General features: G+C 31.5%; 2 protein-coding genes across 3 annotated transcripts; one reads left to right on the top strand and one right to left on the bottom strand.

Moving 5' to 3' along the window:
* Window positions 1-4,153: 4,153 nt before the first annotated feature.
* LOC148629409 (uncharacterized) lies at window positions 4,154-15,573 on the bottom strand. 2 transcript variants are annotated; one of them, XM_088550429.1, is made up of 10 exons: window positions 15,450-15,571; window positions 13,781-13,827; window positions 12,486-13,143; window positions 11,363-12,052; window positions 9,639-9,763; window positions 9,281-9,386; window positions 8,447-8,651; window positions 7,843-8,023; window positions 6,744-6,916; window positions 4,154-6,056 (listed from the first exon to the last, which is right to left on the bottom strand). In XM_088550429.1, exons 3-10 carry the CDS (start codon window positions 13,131-13,133, stop codon window positions 5,776-5,778), a joined length of 2,409 nt encoding a protein of 802 aa, XP_088406555.1. In that variant the 5' UTR covers window positions 13,134-13,143; window positions 13,781-13,827; window positions 15,450-15,571; the 3' UTR covers window positions 4,154-5,775. The 2 variants fall into 2 exon arrangements, with proteins under 2 accessions (XP_088406555.1, XP_088406551.1); XM_088550425.1 differs by lacking the exon at window positions 13,781-13,827 and having other exon boundaries at window positions 15,450-15,573.
* Window positions 15,539-21,628, top strand: LOC148629408 (uncharacterized). Its single transcript, XM_088550442.1, has 6 exons — window positions 15,539-15,670; window positions 17,890-18,054; window positions 18,507-18,603; window positions 19,271-19,458; window positions 20,122-20,227; window positions 21,501-21,628. Exons 1-6 carry the CDS (start codon window positions 15,638-15,640, stop codon window positions 21,608-21,610), a joined length of 699 nt encoding a protein of 232 aa, XP_088406568.1. The 5' UTR covers window positions 15,539-15,637; the 3' UTR covers window positions 21,611-21,628.
* The last annotated feature ends 1,652 nt before the right edge of the window (window positions 21,629-23,280 follow it).

The raw sequence follows: 23,280 nt of genomic DNA, 5'->3' as shown, positions 1-23,280 counted from the left end.
TTGCCGTGGATAGAAATAACTGATTCTTCTGTATTTGCAGTCGGTCACATCGTCACTTTCTCAAATCGATCTATACTACAACATAATTTCATGCCCGAATAGTCTGAAAATTTTTATTTTTTTTAAATATGTGCAGTGTAAAATGTGTGTTAAAATTTATTTTTTTTCGATAGCAAATGAATTATATTTTTTTTTCAGGCATATGACAGATTTGTTGGGTTTTTTTTTTTTGCCATTCAACTTTACGATAAACAATATATGGAAAATATCATATACATATCAAGGGAGGGCATGTGAAAGAAATATTCAGTTCAATAAGATATTTCATTATTGATAAGACCAAATAAAATAAATCAATTAGTAGATTTTCGTTCCCTCCCGCCCCTAAAAAAATGACAAAATTAAAAAAAAAATGGGGCTGGAATTTCAAAATCAGGATTTTTTTTCATACCATTTCTAGTATTGAGGTACGATAACACACAAATCTTTCATTTCTTTGTGAATAAAATGTTATTTCTTCTCTAAAACTGGTGTGGCTATGTATGTAGAACATATCTATACATCAAATAGCTAAAATTAGGCTAGCAAATATCTGGTGAAGAATAAAAAAAAAATAATTAAAATCCCCCACCCACCCCATATTTTTGTTATGAATCTACCTTTTAAGTTTACATGACCAAAGCAAGACATGGCTGTAGCCAGGAGTTGGGCGAGGAGCTGCTCCAACTTTCTTCTTCTGAAACATAACAGAGCCCACGCCATAATCAATTATGTAAGTTGTTAATTCTAAGAAATTTACAGAGGACTTAAGAGAACGTATAAGTAAATATTAGTTGTTCTTGTTCTTTATTAGCAATGTTAAAAACTATCTGAAGCTGATCAAGATGATAAAAAGGCCCATTCAAGACAATCAAGTCTTTATCTCAGAAATTTCGATGCACAATTATGTTGTGCTTGTTTGAGAATTTTTCAACGATAAAGTTAATAAGATCATACGCTGGTATGTCGCATTTTTCAGGGCTAAAGACTGTCCCCATTGCACATTTTATGCACTAGATGAAATAAGAGAGAGCAAATTTGAATTCCTTGATAATAAGAATTAATTCTTATATTAGAAATAAGTTCTCTTTGCTCGAAAGTCGAATAGCATACTCTTCTTTTTTTCATTTCCAAGTACATTTTGTAGACGTTTTCTGTTGCCTTAATTAGTCCATGACTGGACATGATTATATACATACTTGTTAATCATAGGTAAATAGAAGATTTGTAGCCATTCAGAAACTGTAAAAGTTCTTAGCTGTCGCGTACGTAAGTTTCTAGGCGTTAAAATATAAGCAGCAGAAAATAGTCAAGAAATCTACCCAAGTATTCCGTTGGAGATCCATATTGAGAAATAATCGGACGGCCTGACATTTTTTTTTTTATCTTTTCTCTGTTGGAGATGAAATCTAAATTGGTTATAATGTTCAGTGCATGGTAGTAAATGTTTTTGGTAGAAACACAGTCTGCCACATTTGTTATTTTTACACCCCTATTTAAACTTTTCCTAAAAAAATACTTCCGTCTTTTTTTCTTATTCTGATCTTTGTCTAATGGGTGTTAAATTTGAACATCGTTCTAATAGTTTGTTTAAAATTGGTTAATATATAACAAAAGTCTCTGGATCTTGATATCTATTTAGTTGATCCTTATAACATCATGAATTTTGTGACTTGAAACTGAAAAATATTTTTTTTATTTCTCTTCCAAGTAAAATCAATATTTGTCTTTCAAAAATATCTCAGATATTATGGTGCCTATTATAAAGTCCTTGAGGCTGCCAAGTGATTTCATTTCCCCTATATATAATGAACCAATTTTTTTTAGCATAAGAAAGGGGTACCCCTCTTTTGGATCTGCCTGTGATATACTATATTTATTCATTCCACATTAAGTTGTTGTATGTAGGGCACAGACCTTGGCTGGGATTTGCATATTGGCCAGATTATCTTTTTCATATGATTAATACAAGAAACTTTATTTTGGAAAGTTATTTTTTCCGATGGGCAAAATGTTTACCAGAACATTTTTAGAAAATATTCTCATTCCAGATGCTGGCTGACGTTTATTTTTTATGGACAAAATCTGAGCCAGAAAATTATTTCTAAAAAGTCACAGCTCCTCTGAAAACCAAATCAAATGGGTCTGTGACTAATAACTTAATTTTTTTCTTTATGTTTTATGTTTTTGCATTGAAATAAACATGTCGGTTTCAATGAAAATGGATTTATTATTTTGTAAACTTATTTTTTACATTTTAGTTACTGTACAACAGATAGACGGGCGACAGCTAGTATGTTCATTGAAAAGGAAGCAGTATTGTTTTGTGTCCACTTTCTGTTTACTTTTTTGTTACTAGAGCATATAGGGGCAACTTTTTCACTGTACCTGTGTATAATGTTAATTGTTTTGGGGCCAGATGCAACCTGCCCTGTGGTGTGAGGGTTTCTTCATCGTTCAGTTGAAGACCCATGGCTGGCCTTGAGCTGACATTTTTCATCACCGTGGGGTTGTTGTCTCTGACATATTCACTGTATACAATGTATATCCATTCTCTTTATAATTAGCAACTTTATAACTATTCACAGAAATGTTCAAAAATTGAAAGTAAACAAAACTACCCACCCAGTACCCTTATACCCGAATAAACAAGCTCATTTTAAGATATTTTTGAACAATGGAAAAAAGAATTGATATAGTGAAATTTAACAAATGCACTAGCATATAACCTATATCCAAACTAGTAAATACCTTTCAAAGATCAACAGAAGGTCTTCAATAACGAGGAAAAGAAAAAGTAATATTTTAATCAAACAAACACACATACCACATGTTTGTCCAATACCCATATTTCTTATCATGGATGCAAATAATCATATTATTTACTAGTTCTCTTCTTCATTTGAGTGCACCTAACTTTTAAATTTTGGAGCCAATGAAAGGTTAAGAAAGTTCAGAAAATGCCCATATATGGTAACAAAAGAGAGTTTTTAAAATTAATGAAAAATGTTATAAGCACACTATCAACATCATTTGATTGATATTAATTTTCTCAGATGTCTTGAATTTTTTAAATATAGGCCATAAAACTATAGATTTAGCTCACTGACAAGGACGTTAAAGGAAAATCAATTAAAATCAAATCAGTCAAATGTTAACAGAATTTCAGTACGATTTATAATAACAAGAGGCTCCCAGGGGCCTGAATTGCTCACCTGATTAAAGTTTGTCTTTCAAGGGTAATAAATTTAACAAGATGTCCAACAATTTTGATCACTTCAGCAATTGAAAGTTTCTTTCTATCTATCATAGGTTTCAAGATATTGGCTGAAAACTGTAAAAAAAAATTTCATCTTTCAAGGGCAATAACTCTTACAAGGAGTTGCCTGACAACTTTGATCCCTGAAGACTTTTGAAGGGCTTATAATAAGGATCATTTCAGCAATTGAAAGACCTAATAGTTTTGAGATATATGCAAAAAACTACTCTGACCCCTATGTTCTATTTTTAGTAATGGGGGCCATGTTTTTTGATGGATCAAAAATCCCCACATCAGTTCTATGCAGGATGTCACAAGGAACATTCATACCAAGTTTGGTTTCAATTGGTCAAGTAGTGTCAGAGGAGAAGATTTTTGAAAGAAATAACATTAAAAATAGCAAAAATCATTGAAAAAGGGCAATAACTCCAACATGGCTTAATGGATTAAAACCAAAATTTGACCAGAGAAAGACCTCATCATGCTAAACACTTTTCTTTGCATCAGAATTTAGCTAAACCTAACGGTTTTGGAGATATATGTGAAAAACCCCTATGTTCTATTTTTAGTAACGGCGGCAATGTTTTCGACGAATCAAAAATCACCGCATCTGTTTTATGCAGGATACCCCAAAGAACATTTACACCAAGTTTGGTTCTAATCAGTCAAGTAGTTTCAGAGGAGAAGAGTTTTGTACAATTGTTAATAACGATGACGATGATGGACGCCAAGTGATGGCAATAGCTCACATGGCCTTTGGCAAGGTGAGCTAAAAATGGTTTTGTGGTAGATGTGTAAAAGACCTGATTCAAATTAATGCTATTCAATTTATAATTGTACCACAAACACAGAAGATTTCACATATAAGAAATTTTATTTTCATCTCAAATTTCATACCAATAAAGTTATAAAATATTTTTATTTACATGTAAGTAAACAAATTTAAAGTGTAACATAGAAACTATCTACATCATATGAACCTGATTTTAATTAACAAGACACTAACATCTTTTCCAATACACTTCATAGTTAACAACTTAAACATGTACAATACAATAATTTGAGTTTTACATTGCAGTTCTTAATATGACATGCAACCTTTCAAATCTGTGAACTTAATAAATAATAAAGTATACTCTTAACAAAAGCATTTTAAAAAATGTACTTTTGTTAAGAAGAAAAAGATGAGCCATACATTGGTAGGTCACGATCATTTCATATTGAATTCTCCTTAGAACATTTTTCCAAAACACATTTTACTACAAACAAGACAACAAGTTTAAGTAATTACCACACAGTGCATGGACAGCTAAATAAAGTGAGTTTGTTTTCACTTTTAAAAGATATAAAAACATTTAAGTAAGTCTTTAAAGTAGGAAAAACAGTAAGCAAGAAAGGTTTGCTTTATTACAAAAAACAACAGTTATTACAATTTTGCAATGCTTCTTTTTTGAAAATCCATAATTACAAGGTAAATATTATACTCAATGATATGTAAGAAAACATCCAATACACAGCTAGTATAAAAGAATGATTATTTAAAAAGTCAATTAAAAAGGGTAAAATTGATCTTAAAATATCCATTTTAAAAAAATGTAATGACAAGAAAAGTGAAACTACAAAAAAGTGAGAACCACAAAAAAAGTGAGACTTCATAGTATATCACAGAATGCTTTGATTACACTACACTACAACACTTTATAATGTCTTGATTTGACACAATAACATCTGGCATTTGAAACTGATAGTATTTGTACAAACATGCAACAATGAAAGTGTTTGTACAAAAAAATAAAAAAAATAAAAAAAAAACACCAAATGAGTGTTCAGAAATAATTAATATACAATGAAGACATAAATAATGCAAAGTATTACCAAGTGATATGAACATCAAATTTGTACAGACATTCATCAGGCAGTCATAATAAAAAAAACCTAAAAACACTGAAATAAACTGAGTATATCCATACAAATAAAAGTCTGGCACAGAACTGACACTGACTCTTGTATGATTGTATAATAAAAGGTAAAGACTCATACTGTCCAATTTATATTTGTTGCATTTACCATATTATGTTGTACTAATCCATTAAACCTCTTTGGTACTGTTTAAATTATTTTATCATATGTAAACTTTTTTTACCTAAATCATACCATTAGGACATTTTTTTTATTGCTAATCTTTAATGTTTAAAAAAAACATTCATTACCAACATGCTCAAATGCTTTAACTAGTAATCTAGAATATCAGCAATGTACAATCATAAATGAAACAATGATATTATCCTATTATACATGAGTTAAGAAATATAAGAGTATCAATACAAAGTAAAGCAATAAGATATTTAAAATCTTTCCAACAATAAGTTAATAACAAGCATATTTGAGTAAATTCTTAAGTTTCAATATATAAGTAAAGCTTTATGGAGAATTCATACGGAATTGATTTTTTTATATTACAATATATATTCTCACATTTATGATTTATCCTGTGCTACTATTTGTTTAGCAAAGTCTAAGACCTTTTTGGTACGTTTTTCCCAGACATTAAACTCTTCCAAGAATTTAGAATATGGTTCTGGTTTCTGTGAAAGCTCTTGAAGAGTGATTTGTTTGTCATAGACAGGATTGTCACGTAGCCACTGAGACAACTGAATCTGGAATTCATCAGCTTCTTTATTCTGGTTCATGGATTGTAATGTGTTAATAAGGTGGTCATAGCACACATGAACCCACTTAAGGTACACTCCTGATGAATCTGAAATTAAAATGGATCATGATGGTGGTCAAAAGTCTTTTGGCAGATACATTTCATGGCCAATAGTTGAAATCAAGACCTCCGGCAGTCTAAGTGTGCATGCTACCATGAGACCATTGGGCAGTCTTTAAATGGATGTTCACTTGAATCACATTATAAGTACTTTGGTAATCAAAGGCACTATTCTTAATAGACTGTTATTAAAAGTACTTTAGAAACCAGAAATCTTAGTGAAAATGTATCTGTGAACATAACAGAAGATCTTTAATAGTTTAATTCAAATATCATTTAAGAATTGATTGTTTCATTTTTTGATGTCTCATTTGTGTGTAAAAGTGTTGACCGTAGCACATTTTCAATGAAGAGCACTAGCGTCTGTGCCAGTGAATATTGTTTTAGTTACATTTAATTTAATTATAGAAATGCATTACACAGCGATCAATAAAAGTAGTCCGGCAATTTAGGGAGTGGCTTATATACATAGATAGAAATGTGATTCATTGACTCTTGCAACATCATATGTAACGCCAATTATCCAATGAAATTAGCCTGTTTTAGTGATATGCACAGTGAATGTAATAATTATATAATGAATCCATGAAACCTATATATTCTGTAAAATTAAAATTTATTTATTTGACAAAATATAAATGCATGATCACTACAACAGTAAAAAAGTGAACTTACCAACATGTGTAACAACATGTTTAAACAAGTTAATAGCTTCCTGTGGTTTATTGAAGATCTTATGTAAAGTTGCCAGGGTTGCCATTGCCAATAGCAGATAGTTACTGTTCTGTGGTTGGCACAACTTCATGTAAATTATAGCCCTTCTAAGTAATTCTTCAGCTTCTGGTACCCTAAAACAACAATATAACTTTCAGTCTATGGAGTCCATACAATGAAGATAATTTTTTTAATCTTGTGATACCAAAATATGCAAACAATGTTGTAAAGCACATCATATAGGCATTAGTAATGACAAAATCAACTAAAAATGATATTGTTAAAAGCTGTACAATTTTAATTTTACAAGTTAAAATGCATTATGTTTTTTAGGAGTGAAGTAAAAAGCTTTATGCTATATCATGAGTTTCATTGACCCATGTTTAAAGGGACCCTTATTTTTTCAAGATAGAATTTATCCAATTAAGTGTAAGTATTTGTAAGAATCAGGCAAAATGGGAAAAATCAGAAAAATGCATGTCAAAACGCCACCGATATGACAATATAACTACATAGTTTCACTCAATTATGTTTTCTCTATTTGAAAAGTCCATTATTTGATCCATGCATCACTGATGCTCAGGATATTTTTTAATAGAATTTTAGAAAAATGAAATGTTCATTTTCAGTACATTTCAATGAAATTATAAATCAATTTGCCAAAATTGTATGGAAAAAATCTTTTTTCCCTAATTTTAATGGTGCAAATAGTCAAATTACACTATCAAAATAATGTTTTTTTTTCATACCATGTTCCACACACTGCTTGATTCTTAAACTTAATAAAGCGTATATTTTGTTTTGTAAGATATTAAGTAATAACTTGCTTGTTGAGAAATTTTTGCTGTAATTTTATTTCTGTGGTAAAACTAGTAAAGCAAAACTTAATGTGCCTTGAACATTTTTATCACAGAATATTATATTGCTATTTGACCTATGAGGTCTATGGTAATTAATTACTCCACAAATGGAGATCACTGCACAAAAACTTCCTGGTTTCAGAACTAGAATTTCAAAGTTAGTTATTGTAAACTTTTATAAAATACATAATGGTACATACATGTCCATCTTTGACTTGATTTGGCCAAGCAGCACACACATTCTAGCAGTAGCCAGACTAATTTCAGAGTAATGAGTAGCTACTATCTCTAAAGCATCTATAGCCTCTGTTTCAGCCAGCCTCAATGTAGCAATCTGCATGTCTTTAGAGGAGTGAAGCGCTTTCCACTGTAAAGCTGAGGCTACAACCAAACACAACCGACTATTGCACTAAACTTTAATTGACATTACAAATGTTATATGAGGAATGTGTAGAAATTTTTGTACTCTTTATTAATCACAACATCAGGTCAATAAAGTCCTTTATTATAATTGACTAATCATTGGAAATTATATTCTTTTCAAAAATAAGAACACAGTTCACTTTATTAAGTGGTACTAGTAACATCTCAAATTTGCGTCTCCAACTTAATACATTTGTACTATTAAATAATAAGGTTAATTTCACATACATTTTATTTTGTGATTTCAGAAATAGTAAAAAGAAAATAGTGACATTTCCTTACAACATGTGCTAATTTTTACTATAATATTGGGACCAAACAGGGAAGTATAATTAGAAAAAAACTACTTGATACCTAATCTGAACATTTCACATCACTTACCTGATGTATGAAGGAAGAGATGTAACATAGGATGTTTGTCTGGGAGTAAACCCCTGGCCATTCTCAAAGCCTCTGTAGAATGGAAATGATAGTCTTCATTGTCAAACTTCTGTACCACTAATAAGGCCTTAGCCAATGCTCTGTGTGCTAATGCTATCTGGATAGTGTTACAACCATATACTATTCTAGCAGTTTCCAAAGCATGCTGCAAAAATATTCAATTATACACATATTTAAATAATAAATATAGCAGTAAATCATGCATGGAGTATTATGAGCAAAACTGATGGTATCTATCAAGCATGCAAAATATCTCATTTTTTTTAATTTAGAGAAATTGAATGGAATTGTCTCCATTTGTTTCTGAAGTTTGTTTCATCCTATTTCATAAATTAGAATATAAAATGCTGTAAAAATCTATCAAAAACTATATACATTGTATTTGCTCTTGGCTTGTAATATTTTTGTTACTAATTATTGTATGAATACAGAAATTCTAAATAGTTCTAAGCACTAACTGCCTGTTTTAACACTTTAAAATTGGAAGGCCTTTTTGAACAAAAAAGGTTAATTCAGAGCAATAATATTTTCTTAAAATTAATGAGCACCAGTGGTCAATTTCACTAATAGTCGGAACTTATGACATCATAAAAGATTAAAGCATTGTGATGTCATATCTTATGATCAACTTAACACTTTACATTGTACGAGTTTTTGTAAAACTGATTGCTGCCTTTTAGTTTGGGTAAATTAATGTTAAATGCTTTCTTTTTACTATAATATTTGTGCCCTTTTTCCTGATACTTAAAAAGGAATAGTGCTATCTGAGTTTACCTTAGCAATATCTACACCTGCTTGGTCCTGTTTGAACTCACTGGAAAAGTGACTGAAGGTTAGCAAAGCCTTCACATATAATGGATGTCTAGTTCCAAAGTGTTCTCTACAAAATATACAATACACCAGGTCTTTACTGAAGTTACGCTGTATATACACAGTTACAATAAGCAAAATAAACTGTATTTGAAGACATTATTGGCCATACATCTGACACAACTTAATATGATGTCTTCTAATGAAAACACTTATTCCAAACAATGTAATTTGTCTTTTATTTACATTTACAGATTGATCTTCTTATTTTAAGTTACTTTGATTTTGTAGATTATTTAACATTAGTTACACATCAACCTACTTGGCTTGTTGTACTGCTTCAATAGCCAAAGTTTCAGCTCTTTTTATAAGCCATTTAGAACAATAAACCATCACAGCTCCACACAAGGCATGGACAACATTAGCTGGTTCATCTGTTTTCACTTCCTAAAAGATTATAGTGAGAAAGAATGAGAAACTTAACTTTTTATTTAGCCTTGTACTTTTATTTGAAGCTTGTATTGCCTCATAAAGGAAAAAAAATAGATTACTTTAAAAAGAAATATATAAGAGCAGCGTAAAATAATTTTATTATCCGAAATTGTTTGCTGAATTTTTTTCTTGAAATGAATCATTCATCCTCATCGTGATTTTTACTCAAGAAGGTTTGGTAATCTAAAAAATAAATCATAAATATTGTAAAATATCTCCCCTTTCAAAATCATTACATTTTGTTTCCTCCATTCTCATAGCTTTTTTCAATAAATTTGTGCAGGGAACAATAATAGACACATGATGCAAACAAAGGGATTGACTAACAAACAAAGAAATGCAAATAAAAAAATCAGCAGTGCTATTAATCATGATATACACATTTCCCCCTTTTCCAGTCTTTCAAGTCTATAACACAATTGGAAAGCAATGAAAATCATAAGGTAACTTCTTTCTATGTTAAAAAGACATTGTATCCAATAAATATCAAGCCTTCATGGATGTTTTATTAATCCTACAACTTGTGTTCCGAAGAATGGACAATAGAAAACCAGAAAATGATAAGTCTTTAAAATGAAGGTAATAAAATGTGGAAAAAGGGACAAGCAGATTAGTCATCAATTTGAATGTCACTAGCTCAAATATAAGGCAAGTGGTGTGACAACATTGAGCAATAACTATACACATTAACATTGTGGTTGGAAGCATAAGTACCAGTCCATATAAAATTCAGACACTGGCTATGGTAAGGTGATTCACGGTGTAGAAAAACCCATGGATCAGATGATGCTTTTTTGCTGTACACATGATATATTTTTATGTGGCAATAGTCCTTTCTGTATTTAGATCTGTACTTTTGAGAAAACTATACTTTAACATCCCACTAAAATCAACCAAATCAAACAAAATCAAGAACAATAACTCTTGCAAAGTGCTAATTTCATGTACAATCTATATAAATTTTATCTTAAAAGCGCAACCCAAAATGAAAAACTAAGACTGGTTATGTGGTCAAGAACTGATTCTGAATAGGAAATAAAAGTAAACTGGTGGGTTTTCGAAATGCATGAATCACCTCCTGTCTGATTTTTATGAAGACTGCTACTTAAATATTACCTCTTCAGAGATTTCCTTAATAAGCAACAAAAAGTCATTAAAATAAAATGATAGAAAAATGATATCTATGAACTACCAAAGTAGAGAAGAAATGATACATTTTTTTATTTCCTTTATCATGACATTAATTTGGCAGAAAGAACAATAACAAAAACTAAGAATAGGACTAATTCTTCTGCTTCAATATATTCAAATTCTATATCATGAACAGCCTTCAAATTCAAAATAAAAAAGTGATTAACACTAAAACAGGATTAGGAATAATTGAAAAAAAATAAATAATGCATATTAAGCATTTAGCATAATAATACGCCATATGGTAACTTTCAACATAACACCAATGTAATACTCCCAAAAATGTTTGAAAAATCCAATAGCAAAATAGTAATGCAAAAAATAATACAATTACAGTAACAGGAATTCACATAACAAGCTTACTTTTAGAGCCTTGTGTATCCAACCAAAGGCAGAGTTAGCAGATCCGTACTCTAACATCAAATTGCTCAACTCAATGTACATTTCCCCTTTGTTGATAAGATCTTGGCCAAATGACATCATTTCTATTTTCCACATAACTTCATTAGCTAAGTTATAAGCAAGCTGTACACCATTAAAATCATAGTTCAAGTTTCTAAAGTGCATGAGTTTTATGTAGCCTTTATATTTAGCCATCCAGGTGTCCATACTCTGAGATTTACTGAGAACCATCAAAAGAACAGTCATAATGATCTCTGCCTGTGTAAAGTAACCATACTCTGCTAGAAAGTCAATCATGTTATAGCCTAACTTTACAGCTTGTTCTACATTTACTCCTCCTTTAAGTGGTTCCATGTTGTTCATGATGGATCCAAACGAAGCCACAATGTCAATCATTAAGTTGATATCTGACAGTTCTAAACCTTTAAGGTATTTGAAGTAAAAGTGATAATTTTCTTTATCAAACAGAATTTCATGAACAACATCACACATGCACAATTCAAACCCTTCAGGAAGTAGCTTCCTTCTAGCCAGAACTGCTACAAGTTCCAACTTTCTCATTTTCTCCAATGCTTTAGTTTCCATAGCCAGTTGTTGTTTATCTTCTGGATCACTTGATTCTTGTAGTCTTCTGAAAACATCCTCTGGAACCTAAAAAAAATAGACCACTATCTAATACTACTCAAATATTCAGAGAGTCTTCCTTGCAATATTTTCTATATGCCAATTAAACCATGCACAAAGACATTAATGACATCTTCTATGAAGCTGCAACTACAATGCAATTTGTCAATAAAGAATACAAATTTTAAATATTGTGGGGTAATTCAAATAATGAAGTTGCAAATAAAGTTATTCAAAGCACTAATTTATGTGCACCTTAAAAATGATGAGTTAAATTGATTCAGTTCCAGTGTTCATTAGCTTAGCATGCTTGAAAAGTGAAACCTTTAGTATATCTAGAATTAGATTTTGTGCATCAACTTGACATTCTAAATTCTTGAATTTTCGTATGCTGTTAAATAATATCTTAATTCTTCATATGGAATTTTCATATCTAGAATTTCAATAGATTTCTCCTTACTTGTATTAGTGATCTAAAGTTGTCTGGGGTGGTTACCCACTGTTGGAAGAATCCCTTTACTAGTGTCATTGATTCCATTTTGTCACTACTCCATGGAACCATTTTATCTTCTTTCTCAGGAGCATTGTCTCTCACTCCTTTTTCTGCAGTGTATTCTTCCTTTGCAGGGTCTTTCTGTCTATCATCTAAAATCAAAACATTCTGTGGCAGACTTTTCTTCTGTTCTTTGGATATAGATGGCAAGGGCTGATAATGTGGTAGCTTCATGGATGATGCATCAGAGCCACTGAAGCGTGACTGCTGAGAAGTGGGCCTGTGAATCACAGTATTGTCTAGAAACTCAACCATTGCTTTACACCTCTTTTTAACCTCAGCATTACCATCAGGATTTAGTAAAGCTTCCCTGAAACTCTGGTACCAATCCTGAATGTGTGTTTTTGTTGGTAATAAATCGATCAGCCTTCTTGCTTTGTCAGATGGTGTTGTACCCATATCAATCTTTCTTTGATCCTCCTCATTGATAATTCCACACTCTTTGAGGTAGCTAAGGATGTACTCTACCCTGAGTTCCTGGACCAAGGCAATTCTGTTGATCCTAAGCCTCATAATATTTTGTCTATCAATACCCGACATGACTGCTGGCTCCATTACCTGTGGTCTACATAGAAAAGATAACAAATACCTTTAAAGTTACATCACATATTTTAGAATAAAATGTATGATGATATCAATCAGAAAGAGAAACATCAAAACATGAAATGTTTCTTTATTTTTAAAAGAATTTCTGTACAAATGTATTAAGTTGGTTGGTCCATATCTTTATAATTGTATTGTTTTGTACATGTATTAGCTAGTAAAGATTCTACTCCTTTTGAAAAAAAAATTTGAATGTAGGAAAAGCCAATACTTAATGGTGAGGTAGCATCTCCAAAAAACATACCACCCTTTACATGTATGCAATTGCAAATTTATTTAATAAACAATGGGTTTCCTGTGTTACAGAGGAACATGCAAAGAAGTGGGAAATATTGGCAGGGGTGCAAGTTAGTAATACCAAAGTGCCAAAGTCATATACAGGGAAAATCTATGATTGTAAAATGAGCCCCTTTGAAGTACAATTGCATGTAAGAGATTTAAATTAGACCAAGTATACTGGTACATTTAGCTAATGACATTTTGTGCAGTCCACAATCCATACATGCATTATAGTGCTTGTAAACAATATGATCTTGTTTATTCAAATTGAATATAGGTCTACAAACACAGGGATAAAATGCACAGCACATTTAATTTACCTCTTTCTTTTTAATATTTAAATCTTATTTACTTCAAAGATGCAAATCTGAAACAAAATTCCAAATACATTTTATATTATTCCAGAAACTACAATCATAAGAAGTATCACAAATATGTCAGCATGGTCACCTAGAAAAATTATTAGTCTTCTAAATTTTGACTTGTTCGTGAATTTCACAATTGCTCATTGTAGTAACATCAAAGTTCAGCTAATGCTTCCAAAAAGCATTAAGTTCCAAAAAAGAAAAAAAAACCAACAAAAGGGCATAATATTTCATACAGTAAATAAACTCAAGAATGTAATAAAGAAAAAGGAAAATGATTATTAAGACCATTTTGGCCCAATATTGTACAATTACTGGAATTCAGAAATTGGAACCAAATTTGGCTTAATGGTATAGTTCCTCTCAATTATGATGCAGACAATAATCCATTTAGAAAAATAAGTACTTTGGTAGATTCTAAAAATTCTACTCAGTGGTTATTCCAAACTACACATGTACATTGTATGTCAGAATTACATAAACAACATATGCATAAAATATCTTTTTAAAACTTCCAAGTGGATTTTTATTCCATACAAAACACACTAGGGGCTAACTGAAAACTGTCAAATTCAAGACATTTTTCTGATATCTCATGGAAATCATTCATGCCAATTTATTGACCAGACAATACAAAACTATTGCAAAATCAGGAAAGGATCATAAAATACTATTATTCTGTTACACTTGTACAGCACAATTATTTCTTTTGAAATATATTATGTCTAATGTATATAAATCTTAACAGATGTATCTTTATTAAGAATAATTGTCAATACCTGGTACTTAGATTAAATAAAGTCTTGACTTAAAACATACAAATTTATATAAGTTTATATCCATGGAATACAATAAATCAAGCTTCCATTTTAGACAAACAAGAATACTGATAACCTAGATGATGCATGATGGTTTGAAAACACACAAATTTATCAAGACACAGAGCAGGTAATTCTTTAATCTCATCAACATAAAAATTAAACAAATTTACATACAAGCAAAATTTTGAATGGTAAAAATGAGAACAATTACTTTTTTTTTATTCTTAGAAAACTGCATTGATATATCTGAGATCCTGAGAATCATGTACCATATTAAACACTATTTTCAAACATTAATACCTGTTTTTATGGCTGCTGGATCAATTAAGTCTAACACATTGTTACAAATACATGAGAAATCACACACATTTTTTTAACATTGTAAGAAAACCGTAGAAAAAGCAATACTGAGTGGAGTATTATTTGTAATGAAAATATATGGCTTAAGCTCCAGGTGGGTTGAAGAGCTCTACGTGTTTCTCTGTTAAATTTACGTAGTATACCCATGTCAACTTTAGATAAACCTAACAAGCTCCAAGTTATTAGATGTTCCATGTTTTTAATGTATGTGAATCTGTATGTATTTATAGTTTACAACTGAAAACACACTGCAATATGAAGTAGTTCATTGATTCGGTAAGTAATAATATTATAATGTTTTAGAGATAAGACATCAGCTACATTTTCACTCAGTAACAGGCATCCTGACCATATGCTTCCCTAGCAACCAAATATTTGTACCAAAATTTCGGCACAAAGAAATTAACGCATTGTTGAATAATTGAAAATAGAACATTTCTTACTGTTCTAGAATAAAAGTATTCCTCCGTATCATTGATGCCATGTCATGGTACTGATAGAGTCAAGCAAGAACCAATTTTCTTAGGCAGCAGTCGAAGGCAGACAGGTGTTTGTTTTGGACTCGCTTAACAGGAAATAGTGTCAGTGGAAAGTAATTTCCGGTAAAAATTTGACAGACGAAAATATCAGCATGAGAACCTTTTCAGTTATTAAAAGTTGCTTGGTATGTAGAGTTTGTTGATAGTTGCTCTTTGTGTTTATCTATGTTTATAAAAGCATGCCGAATATTTACCGATGCAAGTATGCACCTAATTTCTTTGTCGACTTGATTTATAGTTCAAATAAAACAATATTTTCAGATTAACACTACACAGCACTCTGAAACCATTTCTCGTTTTGAATTTATTAAAGCCAACATTTCTGGTTTCATTTCCAAATCTTATGAAAAGCACTTAATGAATTTAACAAATTATCATTTTGCCAAGTTCTACATTACTTAATTTCTTAAAACATCTCATAATGTCTTGTATAATAGGCAGTTACACATCTAGAAAACAAACTGAATCATGACAGAAACGTCAAATTTGTTATGAAAATGTTGTCGAACTTATTCACAAATGTATATTACTGTTATTGTCATCGCAAACTGTGTTCACATTTAATACACTGAACAGTTTTCTGTTTGTGTTACTAGTTTGACTGCATATTTGATAGTGGGAGCAAGCCCCTGTGCTTGAAAATCGACAGGTTTTATGTTAGTCAGACACTTAAAAAGTCACAGAAGTTATGATGACGGGTGCCAAATTCGATGCATCGTCTTTACAAGATGTTTAAAAAAAATATAAATAGACCACTTGTTAAAACACGCATGAAATGTTCTTCAAATTTTAGTTCCTGAAAAGAAGGGCCAGTCTGAAATGGCAGCATTATGATTCAAAATGTGCTGGACTGAATCATGTGCCAAAACAATCTTTCTCGATGTGCAAACTTTGTATAAAATAGTCTTTCAAGTTTGTTAATGTGTATTTTGTATTCTGAGTGAATTTTAGTTGTTATTTGTTACGTCAATTACTATTTAAATTGTATTTGTATCATTTTTTATATATTTGTATGAAAAGAATTTCTCACAATTTCCACATTATTAAAGTAAATGAACCGTTTCCATCATGATTCCCTGTGTAATTGACTCAAACCAGATGTGTGGACGATTAGCCTGTAGAGGCTCCCCATCCAGGAATCATGGAAGAGCAGCCACAGCCTATATAACATGAGGAAGGCATTTGCCTTAAGTGCAAGCGAAGCATTCAATAGGTTTTAGATAAAGCAGTTTTCATGTCATTTACCATTTGTGCAAAGAGTAATCAAGCCATTATGTATTGACGCCTACAGATTTTTAAATTGTGTTAAATGATTTGCTCATTCATATCACAAAATTGCTTTTCTGTAAAAAGTGAATTTTTCAAATTTGATGATATCCAGCATCACATGTACATGCAGCAAAGTGCTGCATTTGCCTACTAGCAAAAGGAATAGTGAGGTCATGAGTATCTACAACTGTATGTCCTATGGTCACATTTTTGTAGGTTTTTGTCCCTTTACAAAGTAATGGTTTGTAATGTTGAAATACATTTGAATGTGATTGTAAATTAACTTTTTTAACTTTAAAAAATTGGGAAAAAGGAGAAACAGAACAAAGCTTGTAAATGTGTGTAAAGTTTGATACTGTTTAACTATCTATCAAAGCTTTTATTTCAGAAATCAGTTGTATTGATTGACATTCAGTTTATACATATTAGGAAAAATAGTTTTATATAGTATGAGAAATGCAAATGTATGATTATAGTTTTATTTTACATCATGTAGTCTTTTTAGTTGTTCATGCTGTAATTTTCACAAGAATCAACTCCCCTTGTGCTAACAGTACTTTTTTCAGTATTAAATGATTTAATATTTTTTCTCCCATTCATAGGCTTCATTCACACGGCACGAGCGAGTGATGAAAAATTTGTAATTTACCGCCACGTCAGGAAATTAAAATGTTATGTGAAGAATCCCACACTTACCATGTTTACCATGTTTACAGTTGTTATTCATATTGTTGATAAATTAAATACTTGTTGATTTACGAATTTTATTCATATTTTAAAAGTGTAGTGTATCAACTAATCATAATGGTAGTGATATCAATGACGCAATGACTTGATGACTGGAGGGGAGGTCCTTGATGACGTAGTTGATGTTGGGAGAATTTAGGGTGTTTAATTTATTTTTTATTGTTTTATTCATGAGAGAAACAGATTCTCCCTCATTTCTCTCTGGGATTAAAGGATTTCTCCACTCTCGCTAATGCTCGTGGCTTAAAATAAAAAAATTAACTATCTTGATTGGAGAAATCCTGTAATCCCCTTGATACTGAAAGAGAATCTATATTTAACCTTGCAGAGATTAGCAGGCCATAGACAATGTACACGCAGAATGTTCCATCAGTCAGTATGTAGGATGATGCCGTCTATGCCCATAGTAATAGGAAAAACAACCATTGGTGAGACATCAATGGATATTTTTTCAAGATTATTACAAGAAAGAATTGTGTGCATCAATGGACAGGTATTAAGACTGAGTGAGAAAAATTAAGTAAAACAATCCTGTATCTTCTATGTCATTTTTACGTTAATAATAATACATGTGTGATGCAGGTCTTTTGTAAAATTTTAGCTGTAAGTAGAAAGTCCCCCATTCATGGTCTAGTACAAACCATATTGATTGCTTTTATTTCTTCTGCTTAAATTTTTTGACTTTTCTTTAAATAATAAGGCTTGATTGTCAAAAAGATTGAGCATAGAGTCTCCAATAATTTTGAGAAATTTCCCACAAGGCCAAGACTCACAATACAAATATTTCATGACAAAACAAGAATGCAAGTTGATTTATATGACATTAACAAACCTCTTGGCTTTTGTAGTTACAATGTATTGGATTATCCGTTCACAGATAACAACCTAAATACCATACCAGATACTTAGTATAAATTTCATAAATTATGTTACATTTGTTTTCAGATTGATGATTTGATGGCCAGTGTTGTTGTAGCACAATTACTTTACTTACAATCAGAGAGCTGGAAGGATCCAATCAATGTGTATATCAATAGTCCAGGTTTGTATTTTATTCAAAATCATGTAAAAAATTACACACCTAAAAGTACAAAAAAAAAACCCACCAAAATGAAATAAAATATTAGAATGAGTATTTGATCACCACAGTTGGGTTAGAGATAAAAGATTTCAGTTTATGTATTTGTCACTTCGTTTATTTGTTTAACATTCACAGATTTGTGTGTTTTAACATTGAAGCGATGGAGATCGAGGACAAGAACTCATCATCAAACTTGATGTACTGAGTTGTACATATTTGTGATGTAGCATTGAAATATATTAATCAGCTCATTGGTCCACTAGCTGTTACTACAAATGTATGTGTGGAATCACATCTCCAAGTCATAAAATTTGTGTAGTTAAAACCATTTCAATAACGTTATTGTTTGTTGCACTTAAATGGCTTACTGGCTTAAAGAATGGTGAATGTCAAGTGGATGTGTAGGCAGGGGACGAAACTAAAACATATTTTTCTCAGTAACTATAAATCACAGCCAGTAGATATTTTGAATGCAACTTGAGTATGGAGTCCCATATTGTGGAATTGGATTTCAGGTCCGTCATACATTTACTTCCTATTTACCAGCATGGTATATTTTATAGAAACCTGGCCATTCCTGTCTTTGACCCAATTTTGTTTGTTAATAGTTGTAACATTTCTTTTGTAGGAGGAGTAATAACATCAGGTCTAGCCATTTATGATACTATGCAGTACATACAGCCTCCAATATCTACATGGTGTGTGGGACAAGCTTGTAGTATGGCTTCTTTGTTATTGACAGCAGGAACAGAGGGAATGAGGCATGCTCTGCCAAACTCGAGAATTATGATACATCAACCTAGAGGCCAAGCTGCAGTAAGGCCTATTTCTTTTTTTTAAATGTGCATTATAACCTTTATATGTATGTGTAGACATTTTTATATGCCCGTCTTAGACTTTATTTAAACAAGAGTGGGTAAAATTCTTTTACCCTTCTATGTCCATTGTATAAAGACTCTGTTTGTATTCTTTTGAATATTCCATTCCAGAGGTATTTAACTTTAGTTTTTTTTCTACATCTGCTGTAACTTAAAAAGAATAGTGAATTATAATAACCTCCAAGTCTGTATACTTTTTGTTGAAAATTTGATTTTGTTTCCGATTTTTTTTTTTAAACTTTTGCATTAAAAAAAAGATGTTCTTTGTATAACTCAAATCATGAAAAGACCTTGAATTGTTCTAACATTGTTGGGAATTTTCATATTGGCCAGGTTGAAGAAATTTTCATGTGCCCTAAGTAAAAGTTAGGTTGTCCTCTACTAATAATTCATTTAGAAAATTCAGAGAAATTTATTGTCCTTCAGGCAGGTATCATTGGACTTTTACTTGTCCGAATGTCAATTTTACTTGTCCAGGGCAATAGGACAGCCTTTAATGTCATACCCTGGTGAAATAAAGACAAATTGAATTGCAACCATTACCCAAGAACAAGTCATGAGAAGTCATTCTCATTACAAGCATGTTACACCTCATTAACAGGGCCAAGCCACAGACATACAGATTCAAGCAGAAGAAATAATGAAGATGAAAAAGCAGATTAATGATTTATATGTAAAACATACCCAGAAACCATTAAATGATATAGGTAAGTTTTAAAAAAAAACAGTTGAAGTGAGCAAGTAATTTATATGAATAGTGGCTGTTTCAGAGTATGATACATTTTGGTTGTGAATTTCAATGTCCTACATAAACTTGTGCTTCCATTTCATAAAAAAAAAAGATTCAGTCAATTTTTATGTTACCCCACCACACAAAAAAATATTGTAGTTGAGTATCTGTTCATCCCCAATGGTTTCCAGGTAATGATATTAGTAAGTATTGAAGGATATTTTTCAAGTGTTGTACAGTTATTGTGTATTGAGTATCATAAAATACAGATCAAGTTTGAATTTCAATGTGATTGGATTATTTACACAACAGTTACAGTCATTTTAAGTTGCTTTTACCCCACAAACCTTTGTTGAATTTAGAGTTATCTTCCTTGAAATATCAAAGGTTTTGTTGTTGTTTTTTTTATATTATGGAATTTAGATCAAGTTTTAAATTTCATCTTTAGCTCACCTGGCCAAAAGGCCATGTGAGCTATTGCCATCACCATGTGTCCATTGTCGTTGTCGACCATGAACTTTTTCAAGCATCTTCTCTGAAAACTACTCAAACTACTCTAAAACAGTTGGGTTTAGCTAAAATCTGGCAGGGGGTAAAATTGTTTAGCATGATGGGATGGACCTATGGCGAAATTTTCAATAAGATCTGAAGATGAATGAGTTATGGGTCCTGAAATGGATTTTTTCCCCAAATTTTACATTTCCAACTTTGAAAATCTTCTCTAAAACTACTAAAAAAATCTGGCAGGGATTAAAGTTGTTCAGCATGATGGCATTACCTACATGTATGTGAATGCCAAAATTTTTAGAAAGATCCATTGACAAATGAATAATATGAAAACCAGGTGGATAACTAGGATGCTCTGTATTGATTAAATGATTCTTGTGACAATAGTATGTTAAGGTCAGGAGCCCAGCTTTAGAAAGCTATAAAGACTGTTTTTGACCATGTGAGCGATTCAGGCTCTCTATTGTTTTTTTTTTTTTTTTATTAAATAGTTATTGTCCTTGGAATGATTTAAAAAGTTGTAATCCCTTTTAAGATTATAGTCAATTTCAGTTGGGTCTGTTGTTTTGTAATAATTTGTAATTTAGCATGTGCCCATGAATATTTATAAATAAAAAAAATCATTGCAATATATGGCTTACTAAAAACTTTTCTTCTTTCATACAAGAAGGTACTATATCCATCTAGTAAAAAAGGTTAACTTAATTTGTAATGCAATATAATAAATCTTGTTTTCTTTTCAGAATCAGTGATGGAAAGGGACAAGTTTATGACTCCATTTGAAGCAAAAGACTTTGGCTTGATTGATGAAGTTTCAGAAAAGCCACCTTCAAATGTATCAAAATCTCTCTAATATAAACATGTTATGATGCTTGGTTTTTGTTTGTATTAGCCAAATATATGTCATTATTACAGCGAGTTTACTGTGACCTTCAACCTTTTTGAACTGGAATAGGTCCAAGTAAATATCAGTTTTGCTAAATGAATTTGTCTATTGAATGAGCATCAAGGAGCTTAAACTCTGTGGTCACATAAGACACCTTCACTCATGCAGTTAACTGGCCTGCTGTATGAACATTTTTTTTCCCTCTCATGGAAAAATGTTTCTCCAACTCTTTAATGTGTGTTTTTTTAGTTGATCCAATTGGTTTATGGTAATAATTTGAACATATATGCTTATATATGCCCTTCAAGCTTGGCTGAAATTGGAAAAATCGGTTTAAAAGGCCAAGAAACATTAGATTTTCTGCAGTTTTTCATTCTTTTAATGATGGCCACATACATATTTATTCTCATACTTCATATATTTTGTGTATATAATATGTGAAAATATCTGGAGTGAACAAATGTGTGACCACTTCTGTCCCACACAAAAACCATCTTAAAAATTGCAGAAATGTTAAAAGTTTAAGGGCTTTTTTTTTTTTTTTTTTGGGGGGGGGTAAAAGTTTCATAAATGCATACTGTTATTTCTTGAACGTCATAAATCTTGTCAAAGCAGCTTGTATTCCATGTTTGCGACCAATGAACTATACTACTACTACCAAGAAATCAGCTTTAATAAAATTGTAACCCTTGTTGTACTGCGCCAGGACCTATAAGGGATTGGCTCTGGTTCTGCTTTATTGGTTCTGGCAGTGTTAATCTTCGTTTAGGAAAGCACAATTAGTGTCCATTTGCAAACAGCGCGACTGTGCTTTAAAATTAGGCTATCTGATATAGTTTAAAAAATAATGATGAGAGCTGAAAGAAGAGGTCGCGAGTTTCCACTGCCCAAAAAAAGTGAGATATTTTTTAGGGAGTAAGGTTCATTTCTCAGCCCCTCGCCAGAGCAGAATTAATCTATAGTGCTCTATTTTGCCTGGAATCTAAATAAGAATGATGCCTATCACCACCATTTCTATTTCAACCCCTTGTATTGACTACTTCCCAGGTTAGGTCAAACAGAAGCCAAAAATTGGAAAAAATCATCATTCCCCCTTCAGGGGACTCCTGACTGAAACAAATCCTATTTGGCTTCAGTGGCCTTCTCAGTCACAGGCAGTGGGATGAATGTGCTTTCCTGTTTTGAAACACATTAATAAGCAAAACTAGTATTTACCTTGGGCTGTCTATTGTCAACACTTGGCGGTGTCATGTTGTTAACTTTTCTATCAAATTCTTCTCTGAAATTCACCACTTTGTGGATAATTAAGAAATTTAGTTATCAGCATCCTTAGGGTATCCAGGCCTTTCATTAAGGGGTGATACCAGGTACTTTAACCCTTCTAAGCTACTGAAGGGTACCCTCAGAATTTCAAAATTTCACATAGTTTTATAAAAGACGATGAAAAGTACCTCCTGCAAACGAAAAGGTACCTGAATTGCAAAAAAATAATGAAACACCTGATGGTATCTACTTTAAAAACTAAAAAAAACTATAAAAGATACTGAAAATTAAATGTGAACTTCCTTCTTTAGTTTGGAAAACTCTGTTCAAGTTTCCTCTTTGGAGAAGTTTGCAGTTTTTAGCCAACACATTCC

Source organism: Perna viridis, chromosome 1 (genome assembly GCF_037379345.1).
Source record: "Perna viridis isolate PV_CMFRI_1.1 ecotype Kerala chromosome 1, ASM3737934v1, whole genome shotgun sequence".
Classification (NCBI taxonomy): domain Eukaryota; kingdom Metazoa; phylum Mollusca; class Bivalvia; order Mytilida; family Mytilidae; genus Perna; species Perna viridis.
The sequence above is the reverse complement of the archived record's forward strand: the minus strand, read 5'-3'. Positions and strand labels throughout refer to the sequence as shown.